Here is an 11893-nt window from a genome sequence, read left to right on the forward strand (position 1 = left end):
GGATCTTAAACTTTGTGGGTTCTTGAAAGATTAAGGGATAGAATTCCAGAGCCCGAGAAGTTTTGGTTAAATTTCAAGACGTATGAACTGCAATTAATTGCAAAAAGGTCACCTTCTAAATACCTGTGATTTTAAAGGATTAAACAAATTAGACGCTTCAATTCTGATGAGGGTCAATATTGTTCTTAAATGCAGTTACTGCATGGCCTGCTGAGTATTTCCAGCATTTTTCTGTTTTTATTTCGGATTTAGACCATCCCTATATTTTGGTTTTGTATGCTGTGCTGCAATTGTTCATTAATAAGTGAAAAACTCTCCTTCAATCTACTCGCTCAGTGTCAGGGTACTCTCACCATCCGCAAGCATGGTTGATAGTTCTACAAGCAGCCCTACTGCGCAAGCGCTTCCCGGTCATCGTGCATTCACAGTGCGCAAGCGCAGCACGGGGCGGGATGTCGCAGTGCGCAAGCGCAGTACGGGGCGGGAACTCGCAGTGCGCAAGCGCAGGGTGAGGCTGTCATGGCGTCGGTGGTGCTGTTCAGAAGTGTTCTCAATCCCTTCAGGCAAAGGCTTTCTCTCAGCCAGACCATCCTGTTCACACAAACCAGAGAGAAGAAGAGATGGATGAAATCTTACATGTTGCTAATGGAAAGAAAGAAAAAACTTGAAGGGCCTCCACCGCCTAAAGCTCGGTGTGTATGAATGTGCACGGGGACCAGGCCACAAGCGCTCTGAGTGGAAGAATATAAGCCTTTGCTGTTTTGTACTTAATCTACTAGCCAATTTATATTGCACGTCGCAGCATCCTGCATTTTTATGCGACCTTTAACAAGTGTTTCTTGGAGCATCACCGAGGTGGTCAAGCTAACGAAGGAGGTTTTTGGAGGGGTGATGACATTTGGTTTGAAGAGGGCATTAAAATTGGGGAGGCAGAGGATTAGTGAGGGAATTCCAAACTGAGGGACTGAGACAGCCGAAAGAATATTTGCCAATGGTGAGGAGCAGAGTTGGCTTAAGAGGCTGGGGTGAGAGGAATGGAGACATTGTTACACTGGAGCAGGTTACAGAAATAGTTGGTGTTGGGTGATATGCGTGTGATGATTTTGAATTGGAGAAGTTGGAACTTTGTCAGCAAGAATGGGAATTATGGACTGGCAGAACTAAAACTTAAAGTAGCAGGCTGTGAGCACCAGAGTTTGGACATAAGAATTTGGAAACACTGAGGTTTAGGGAAGATAGAATGCTGGCCAGGAGGCCTAAAGCTCGGTGTGTATGAATGTGCACGGGGACCAGGCCACAAGCGCTCTGAGTGGAAGAATATAAGCCGTTGCGTTTTTGTACTTAATCTACTAGCCAATTTATATTGCACGTCGCAGCATCCTGCATTTTTATGCGACCTTTAACAAGTGTTTCTTGGAGCATCACCGCTCTGGAGAGGACCAAAGCATGAATGATTACTGAGGAAGGTCAGAGGTGGGTGATGTTACAGAGAGAAAAGTAAGGGGCAGAAGCTCAGTTTGAATTGGGTACTGGTTGCAAACTTTTGGATTCAAGCTGAAACAGGAAGGGGGACTGTGTAATTGCAAAACATTGAAGCTGAGAATGATGTCTGCCTTCTTGCCAGTTTTTACCAAGCAAAAATTGTGACTCGCCTAAGACTGAATGACAGACGAGCAGTGAGACAGAACAGAGGCAGCCAAAGGAGTTGAGAGGTGGTAAAGAGGTAGAGCTGGGTGCTGCTGGTGTATATATCTTGTGTCTGGGAATATTGTTGCCAAGGGATAGTTTGTAACTGAGAGGACCAATCCTAGATTCTGTGGTGATGGTGAGGGAATAGGAGTGAAAACTATTTCTTCAGATGCTTTGGCTATAGAGCAAAGTAGATTTCAGTTACAATGTGCTGTCAATGGCGTGGAATCATATATGAGAGTCTGTAATCAAGACCCTAATCTATATTATACAAATTTGAACAATACTTCTCAGACAAAGAATGCTAAACTGTTCATATTCTGTACTCATAATTTTGTAATTGTCCAATTGAGCAGTCACCATCACTGAGTAAGGCAATTCAAATGGGTCTTAAAAACCTGCCTGCCTCATTGTTACCTGTGTGAACACCAGTGGTCCCCTAATGCAGTAAATTAATATATTGACGATTTATGCCATGATGTGATGTAATTGTCATGATTAAATATTGATTTGCCTGAGGGCATGTGAGCATCAAATAGAAGTGAGTGATTTCTCACAGAGAAGGAAGCAAAATTGGCTATTGAGACACCTGGGTTATCTCATTCATCTAGCAGATGGTCCAGAGTGATATTACCAAGAGTCTTGAGACTGGGTTCTAGATATGATGTGGTAGCAGTATTTTAAATTAATATATGATTTTAATAAAAACATCAAATATGGTTGATCTGTAAGAGGGAACAATTACTTGCTGTAATTAAAATATTTTGTTGTATTGTCAGATCACAGCAGCCAAATTGGGACTACCATGCTGAAATAGAGGCCTTTGGTCAACGTCTTCGAGAGAATTTCAACCTGAACCTTCTCAAAACAGCGTTCATCAATCCATGTTACATTGCATTTGAGGAAGCTCGCCGTCGGGAACTTAGACTGGAAAGAGAGGATATCACATTAAATCTCAAGGACAATCAGCAGTTATTTGAGAAAGGCTCAATGTTTGCAGACACTTACCTCCAAGACTGTTTCAGTAGTACCTATCCAAACTTACCTGTTGATGGAGTTAAGGCATTGACTAGTCACATCACAGATTCACAGATTGTGTGCCATGCTGCCAGGAACTTAGCTGTGGAAGACTTGATACTAAGTGCAAAGTTCCCAGTGCCAGAAGAGGTTTTACAAAAGACATTATTTGCTGTTGTTGGAGCATTGCTTGAGAGCAGTGGAACTGAAAGAGCCAGCATATTTATCCAGGTAAGACACTGGGCAGTAATGGTGGGAGTTGGGGAGTGGACTATCTTGCACGGTTAAATAATAACAAGAGACTATATTGGGTACAGTGACAATTTTCTGAAGTTTAAGCAAATTTATAGGTTGAGCAGAAACAACAACTTGCATTTAAACAATTCACATAGCACCTTTAAGGTAGAAAAATATCTCAAGTGCTTCATAGAAGCGTAGCCAAACAAAAATGAATGAAGCTGGTCAGAAGATTGGTAACCTGAGCAGTCTCAGGTGTAAGGTAATCAACAAAAGAACCAGAAATGAGATGGGTTTTGTTAAAGCTGTGATGATCCAGATTGCATTGCCTGAAAAGGTGGCAAAAGCAGTTTTAATAGTTTTTTTTGTCATTTGTTTATGTTAACATGAGGGCCAATGGGGTTTGGTGGGAGGATGGGATCGTTGTTATTGATATGGGGATTGGCATTACATTAGTTACTGATTATTGTTGGGTTTAAATTTGGGAGAAAATATGAAAAAGGAGGAGAATAATTTTTTTTTTAAAAAGCAGTTTTAATAGTACCTCTCAAAAGGGTATATACTTGTAAAAAAAAAAAACACCTGTCGAACTATGGAGAAAAAGCAGGGAAATGGGACAAATTGAACACCATTTTCAAAGAGCCAGCACTGATGTGATGGGCTAAATGGCCTCATTCAGTCTTAACAATTCTGACACCCAAACAAGGAAGTATGAGGAGGTTTAACAAAAAACATGGTCAAAGAGATGTGTTTCAAGTTGGCATTTAAAGGAGGAGCTGGAGCTAATGAGGAAAGGGATTAATGATAGGAATTCTATAGTGCTGGGCTCTAGTTAAGAGTAAGGCTGTACAAAAGGTGAAGATACCAAGTGGACTTAAAAACACTATCTGCTGGCATAATATGTGATTGGAAGGAAGATGTTGAACAGAATTGCTGGTACCAATGAGAAAATGTTTGTTTTACTAAAGTATTAATCCATAAACCCAAAGAATGTGGACAATAGCACTTGGCATGATTGGATTTTGTAAGAGTTTATCTATTCTAGTTAAACTTTTAGCTTCCAATATTTAATTTATATCTTTTGGCCAAAATATTGTGATCAGTGAAGTGATGGAATATTTTTTATAATTCTGTTAGCCAGCATCAAAGTTGTGCAGCAAACCCAGCCATAGAGTAAAACTCTCTATTTTTGCTTTAAACCCAAAATACTTCCTACATGGCCAATTTTATGGCTTCTCTGAGATTGTTAAATTGTGGACAATTTTTTGCTGCTGCCTGCTGGATTGAGATTACTGAAAACATTTAACTTGGAGCCGTTTCATCTCATTAAGATGCACTGCATTCAAAATGGAAGTCATCGATCTATGAGTACTAATTCAGGTCAAGTATTGGAGGACACCTAGCAATCATATTTCAGTATTTTTGGGAGGGGAGAAAATTATCAGAATCTTCTCAAATAAATAATGCCTCTATTGTAAAGAGGACTGAAAGGTAAACTCGGATGATATTGCCTGAATTACAAATTTAGCCCAAAATGAAGGAACTAAAATCACCTTTGTCAATGTAAGGTCTTTTGAGTAAAATGAATTTGGATTGTCCTGTTGTCAGAAGGAGATAGTGGGTGGCAGGCAGTGGGGAAATCAGAATTACCTATTGGATCAGTCATGGCACATGGAGGGCTCAGCTTGAGGAGTTCCTGGAGCCCTGTTGCAGATTTATTCTGATGTCCATATTTAAATATTTGTGTCTGTCACTATATTAAACATTATTATTACTAAAACTGGACAGTAAATGTGCAGATTTCCCTCAATGCCAAGAGCTTATGTAAATTCCAATTCTGCGTCTGACTTTGCCCTGCACTGGACTGGACCTGCCCTGGACTGATTTACCCTGTATGATTTACAGTACATCTGTGCAGAGTAAAGCTGCTTCACACTGGCAAGGTAGGCTCAACTAACCAGTTATGAGGAGTGGTTGATTAGGTTAAGCCTGTACTTAATGGGAGTTTAGAAGAATGAGAGGCAACCTTATTGAGACATAAAGGATTCTTAGGGGGTTTGAGAAGGTAGATGATGAGGGGTTATTTCCTCTTGTGGGAGAGTCTAGGACCAGAGGGCATAATCTCAGAGTAAGGGGTCACCCATTTAAAACAGATGAGGAGGAATTTCTTCTCCGAGGGTAGTGAATCTGTGGACTGCTTCATCACACTGCTGTAAATGCTCAGTCGTTAAATATGTTCAAGGATGGGCAGCACGGTGGCACAGTGGTTAGCACTTCTGGATCACGGCGCCGAGGTCCCAGGTTCAATACCAGGTCTGGGTCACTGTCCGTGTGGAGTTTGCACATTCTTCCCTGTTTGCGTGGGTTTCGCCCCACAATCCAAAGATGTGCAGGGTAGGTTGATTGGCCACGCTAAATTGCCCTTTAATTGGAAAAAAATAATTGGGTACTCTAAATTTAACAAAAAATATATGTTCAAGGCTGAGATAGACAGATTTTTAATCAGCAATGAAATCAAGGGTTATGGTGATGAGGTGGGAAAGTGGAGTTGAGAATTATATCTGATCAGCCATGACCTCATTGAATGTCGGAGCAGACTCGATGAGCCGAATGGCCTACTTCTGCAGCTACATTTTGTGGTCTATCTCTGCCGTTTACCAGCACAGGAACGGTTAAATTGCCTTTGTGTCTGTCCAGCTCAGATCATCCTACACATTAGGGATTTGGCTTTCATCTATATTGTTAAATTGAAAGAATTCCATCTATATTGTTAAATTAGAACATAGAAAATACCGTGCAGAAGGAGGCCATTCGACCCATCGAGTGTGCACCAATCCACTTAAGCCCTCACTTCCACCCTATCCCCATAACCCAATAACCCCTCCTAACCTTGTTGGACACTGAGGGCAATTTTCTCATGGCCAATCCACCTAACCTGCACGTCTTTGGACTGTGAGAGAAAACCTTAGGACCCAGAGGAAACCCACGCAGACACGAGGAGAACGTGCAGACTCTGCACAGACAGTGACTCAGTAGGGAATCGAACCAGGGACCCTGGTGCTGTGAAGCCTCAGTGCTACCGTGCTGCCCATTGAAAGAATTGCATTCTCACTTCAGGTTGCTCTTGTTGTCTTGACTCAATGTACTACTGCAATTGTGTATAATTTCACCTGACGCTGGAAGCAATATCTGCTGTGCAATAGCGGATGTTATTTTTGACTTTTTATGTGAAAGCATGGCATCATATGCTGTCTTTTTTTGCTCTGTGTGACTAATTATTCAAATGATTTGAGGTTGTTACACATTCAATCAACAGCTCCTGGACTGTTTGCTTCTGCCTTCACTTTTGAATAGCGTATCTAACTCTAAAATGTATTTTGTGATTTATTGGTCTCTTATAGGACTTCCTAATTACACAATTTATTGGTAAGGATCTGTTTGAAATCTGGCCTCTTGTTAATCCCATGGGACTATTGGTGGAAGAGCTGAAGAAGAGGAATATGTCTCTTCCTGAATCCAGACTGACCAGGCAGTCCGGAACCAGCACTGTGCTCCCGGTGTATTTCGTTGGATTATACAGGTACTTGGCAAGTGTTGCTTAACGTGTTGCAGAGTAGCTATGAATGGTAACCTTATTGGGTTAAATATCCACAAGGAACTGTTGTAAAAATGCATGGTATTAAAATCTTTACATTTCTTATTCAATTCCATACGTTCATATATTGCTTCTGCCATTAGTGCAAACATAAAACACTGGTTTTAGTTCACTGAAAAGCTATTGAGAAGTTTGGAAATTGTTGCTTGACATAGAGTAAAGACACAATTTGCTGTTTAGAAAAATGGGAGAAACCTAATGAGAAGGATTTGTGGGGTTTTGGGAGGTGGGTGGGGAGGCTTAAGATTTGTTGATTGTTTGACGCAAGATTTATTTATGCATTATGTAATGGAAAGGCAATTTAGTAGCTGCTGATTGGAGGTGCTGGAGAGATTTGCTGATTAGATGAGGGGGTGGCTATGGTGAAAGTTGCTGATTGGAGGTGCTGGAGAGATTTGCTGATTAGATGAGGGAGTGGCTATGGTGAGAGTTGCTGATTGGATGAGGGGGGTGGCTCTGGTGATAGTTGCTGATTAGATGAGTTGGTAGCTATGGTGAGAGTTGCTGATTGGATGAGGGAATGGCTATGGTGAGTGTTGCTAATTGGAACGGGGTGGCTGTGGTGAGAGTTGTTGATTGGACAAGGGGTTGGCTATGGTGAGAGTTGCTGATTCGATGAGGTGGGGTGGTGGCTATGGTGACAGTTGCTGATTGGATGAGGGGGTGACTATGGTAAGAGTTGCTGATTGGAAGAGGAGGTGGCTATGGTGAGAGTTGCTGATTGGATGAGGGGATGGATCTGGTGAGAGTTGCTGCTTGGATGAGGAGGAGTGGCTCTGATGAGTGTTGCTGATTGGATGAGGGGGTGGCTATGGTGAGAGTTCCTGATTGGATGAGGTGGAGTGGCTATGGTGAGTGTTGCTGATTAGATGAAGGGGTAGCTGATTGGATGAGGTGGGGTGCTGGCTCTGGTGAGTGTTGCAGATTGGAAGAGGGGGTGACTATGGTGAAAGTTGCTGATTGGATGAGGGGGTGGCCCTGTTGAGATTTGCTGATTGGATGAAGGGGATGGCTATGGTGAGTGTTACTGATTGGATGAGGTGGTGGCTAGGGGGAAAGTGCTGGTCGGATGAGGAGGTGGCTATGGTGAGAGTTGCTGATTAGATAAGTTGATGGCTCTGGTGAGAGTTGCTGGCTATGGTGAGAGTTGCTGATTGGATGAGGGAATGGCTATGGTGAGTGTTGCTAATTGGAATGGGGTGGCTGTGGTGAGAGTTGTTGATTGGACATGGGGGTGGTGATGAGAGTTGCTGATTGGATGAGGGGGTGGCTATGGTGAGAGTTGCTGATTGGATGAAGGGGTGGCTATGGTGAGAGTTGCTGATTGAATGAGGGAGTGGCTCTGGTAAATAATTTCTTTGAAAAAGGAGCTGGGAATGGGATAGTTTGTTTGCCAATTTGCTGTGATGTATTTGGAGAGGAGTCCACGGTTGCTGATCAATATAGTAAGCAGTCGAAGAACATAGTGAAAATTTTTGTACCAGCAGCTGCATTACTTCTTTTATGAAATTCTGAATATAAAGATGGCATGTCCTTAAAACGCTAATTAAACATGTATACGAGCTAACCGTGTTGGTGGGGTGTCATATTGATTAACTGACCAAAGAGTGGTAAGAAATAAAGTCTTAATCAAGAGGGTGGGTTTCCTCTGGGTGCTCCAGTTTCTTCCCACAGTCTAAAGATGCGCAGGCTAAGTCGATTGGCCAATGTGAAATTGCCCCTTAGTGTCCAAAGGTTGGGTGGTGTTACAGGGAAAGGGTGGGGGATTGGGCCTTGGGAGGGTGGTCTTTCGAAGGCTGCAGACTCAATGGGCCGAATTACCTTCCTCGACACTGTAGGGTTTCTATAATTCTGCGGGGATTCTAAGAGACAAACTCTTAAAAATCAAGGGAACTGCTACAAAATGGATGAGTTTTTTCTACAAACGTTAACCAGTATCTATCAGTGAGCCTTAATTTCAATTGGAATTTGTCTCAATTAATTTATGAGCGTTAGCATGTCTGCCTTGTTTTTTTATCAAGACATAAATTAGTTAACAATAAAAGAACAAATCATCTTCTGCCATTGCCAGTCACACATTGTACAGTCTAAATTTCTACAATATCACTATTATGGAAACGGCTTGTTGTCTTTTTAATTTGTTCTCTAGATGTAGATATTGCTGGCAAGATCTCAATGATGGCCCCATTCCTGTTTTCTTAATACTTATTCATGGGCCACCTTCTTGAACTAGCGCAGTTCTTGTGCTAATTGTCCTGCAATGGTGTGGACAGGGGAGGATTCCAGACTCTAGACCCAGCAACAATAAATAAGTGATGGTATATGCCCAAGTCAGGATGCTGTATTACTTCTCCATGACTAGCTAGTGTTAATGTAAGCTTGGTGACTGGCTGCAAATCCTCTTGCGGGTGGTGCGTACTGTAGTTCCAAATGCCCCAGTAATGGGAATGGGTTCAGTGGTGGTATTTTGAAGATCTGTGGAGCTGTTTGTTGTACCTGCCACTTGTTAGTCCAAGTTGGGATGCTGTCTGGATCCTGCAGTAGTCTGGCGGGATTGTTTCACATTTTAGGGAACTACAATTTGAGCAGAATGGTGCACAGTGGCTAGCACTGCTGCCTCACGGCCCCAGTGACCCGGGTTCGATTCCGTCCTTGGGTGACTGTGTAGAGTTAGCATGTTCTCCCCGTGTCTGGGTGGGTTTCCTCCAGGTGGTCCGGTTTCCTCCCATATTCCAGCGATATGGAGGTTAGGTGGATTGGCCATGCTAAATTGCCCCTTAGTGTCCAAAGATATGCAGGTTAGGTGGCATTATAGAGAAAAGGCAGGGGCGTGGGCCTTGGTGGAGTGCTCTTTCAGAGGGTTGGTGCAGACTCAATGGGCCAAATGGCCTCCTTCTGCATTGTCGGGATTCTATGGGATTATGAATCAGTCGGTGAACAACCTAACTCGAAATCTTGCACAGTGAAGGTCACTGGTGAAGCAGCTCAAAGCTTTTTGGGTCGAGGGTACTTCCTTGAGCTCGTGCAATGATTTATTGTGTTGAGCTTGTGATATGAGGAGTGCCTGGTATAAATAACCTAACAATAGAGAGAGAGAGAAGAGCTGACGAATGGAGAGTGAGGGAAGTGACTAAACTGGATAGAAGACCAGAGTGAGTACAGCTGCTGTATAATTTATTCGGGCAAAGAGATCAACTCCTAAAAGCACCATGACTGTTTAAGAGGAAAAGACTGTTCTCTTGAGTGATTCAATAAAATTGCATTTATTAAAGATTTGTCATTTATTTTGCATAAATAAATATTTGATCCAAAACGGAGATGCCCTTTGGACTTCTAACTTTCAGGCAGGAGTTTTCATTTAATGGTCTTGTTCAACTTGCCTAAATAACTAGATGTTTCCATTTCACTGGGTTTGATGAAGGGAGTGAGTCAAATAGTTTATGAAATGGTTTGCTAGTCAAGTTTCATATGACAAGCAACTCATCAATTTGCTGGGTTATACTTGGGTTTAAATCAGTAATAGCACCTGTTATGCATTTATATCGGAAATGACAAAGTTCTAACCTGAAAATGCTGGAAGTAACAAATGTCCAATGTCTTGTTGCAGCGATAAGCAGCTAATTGCAGAAGGACCTGGTGAAACTGTGCTGTCAGCTGAAGAAGAGGCAGCGCGAGTAGCGTTGCGTAAAATTTATGGCTATACAGAAAACAGACGACCTTGGGATTATTCCAACTTCACAAAGCGACCTGTGGCAACCAAAGCTCTGAGCAATTAATGGGCTGAATTCGTCCTATGTGATGTACATCATCCAAGTATTACCTCTGGCTATGGGACCCTAACCATTGTGCAAATATTCATCATTTTACAGCTGTAATAAAGACATTAAAAATCAGTTTTTAGTATTTATTGCAAAAGTATTTGGGGGGAAAGTTGTATCCTAATAATGTTTAGCGTTACAGTGGTGATTTTATACAAAGGATATAGAGGCACTGGAGTGGGTGTAAAAATAAAAATTTGCAATGATTATACCAGAGCTGTGAGGTTATATATTTCATGGGAGGATTAACAGGCTGTCCTTTTGTGGTCTAAAGAGGTGATTGAGGTCTGATAGAGGTTTTTAAATTACGAATGGTTTGATAGCATAGACATGTTTCCACTTAGTGGGGTGGGGGGGAGAGACCAAAACCAAGTCCATAATTATAAGATCGTCGTCATTAAATCAAATGGAGAATAGAAGAAACTTCTTCAGCCAAAGAGTGGTGAGTATGTGGATCTCTACCACAAAGAATAATTGAAGTAAATAATACAGATGAATTAAGGTTTCAGTTTATAAATAAATGTTTGTCACTGGATGATGTGATATCACTACTGAATCAGCCACTTTCTGTAAAAATGTTAAGGATAGTAGCTGTAGCTAGATAAAGATATGAAGGAGAAAGAAAGCAATGGGTTAATTTGATAGATGAGGAAGCTTGAGTGAAGGATGCAATGGTTGGGTCGAATGGTCTGTTTCTGTGCTGTATATAATATACTATTTTTGGAAATCACTTCTAATTGCCTTGCATTGTTAACTGACATTTAATTTAAAGCTGTTCGATGATGTTATGGACCAGGGTTTAGACAACTCCAAAGTGTATCATGAAGTTCACCTGATCCACAACTTTTAATAGATTGTGGTATGGGGAGCACATGGCCTACTCTACAGGTGTGGTGCAGCAGACATCTAACAGTATTTGTTAAAGCAAAACAATGTTTATTCTATGAACTCAAGTTAACCTTTTTAAAACATACGGTGAACATCTTAGCAACCATTAATCCAAATATAACCCCCAAAGAATACAACACTAAGTAATCCTTAATAAATTCCCAAAAAACATCCAGAAGACAAAAGACCGTTTTAACACAGAGATCAGGTTTAAACTCTCTAATGAGAGCAGTTATCCCTTTGAAATCACCCAAATGAACACTCTTTAGCTTGTGGAGAGATCCATGCACATCTGCTAGCCTTTACTGCAGCTCCTCTCTCTAAAAACTAAACTAAAAACTCACTCTATAGTAGCCTGCTCAAAAATGAAAGTAAAGCAGACAAGACAGCCCAGCTCCACCCCCACTCTGATATCACTGCGGTAATAAACACCCATTTCTTAAAGGTACACCCACTACCGTTATTCTATAAAAAACACCCATTTTTTAAAGGAAATCTCACATGACAGTGAAACGCAAAGATCATTTCAATTTGCCATTTAATTTTTTTAAATAAATTCCTCCTTAATCCAGTTGGATGATTGGTACAG

At 41.6% G+C, this 11893-nt stretch overlaps 1 protein-coding gene across 1 annotated transcript; it reads left to right on the forward strand.

Moving 5' to 3' along the window:
- Window positions 1-466: 466 nt before the first annotated feature.
- Window positions 467-10491, forward strand: mrpl44 (mitochondrial ribosomal protein L44). The gene is made up of 4 exons (XM_038816384.1): window positions 467-692; window positions 2469-2937; window positions 6345-6523; window positions 10206-10491. Exons 1-4 carry the CDS (start codon window positions 520-522, stop codon window positions 10372-10374), a joined length of 990 nt encoding a protein of 329 aa, XP_038672312.1. The 5' UTR covers window positions 467-519; the 3' UTR covers window positions 10375-10491.
- The last annotated feature ends 1402 nt before the right edge of the window (window positions 10492-11893 follow it).

This window comes from Scyliorhinus canicula, chromosome 13 (assembly GCF_902713615.1).
Source record: "Scyliorhinus canicula chromosome 13, sScyCan1.1, whole genome shotgun sequence".
NCBI lineage: Eukaryota > Metazoa > Chordata > Chondrichthyes > Carcharhiniformes > Scyliorhinidae > Scyliorhinus > Scyliorhinus canicula.

What these genes read in the sequence shown, in the direction of transcription:
- mrpl44 (XM_038816384.1), top strand. Translation starts at nt 520, where the DNA reads ATGGCGTCGGTGGTGCTGTTCAGAAGTGTTCTCAATCCCTTCAGGCAA. An exon ending in GAGCCAGCATATTTATCCAG is followed by an intron (nt 2,938 to 6,344) that starts GTAAGACACTGG and finishes GGTCTCTTATAG; the next exon opens with GACTTCCTAATTACACAATT. An exon ending in TATTTCGTTGGATTATACAG is followed by an intron (nt 6,524 to 10,205) that starts GTACTTGGCAAG and finishes GTCTTGTTGCAG; the next exon opens with CGATAAGCAGCTAATTGCAG.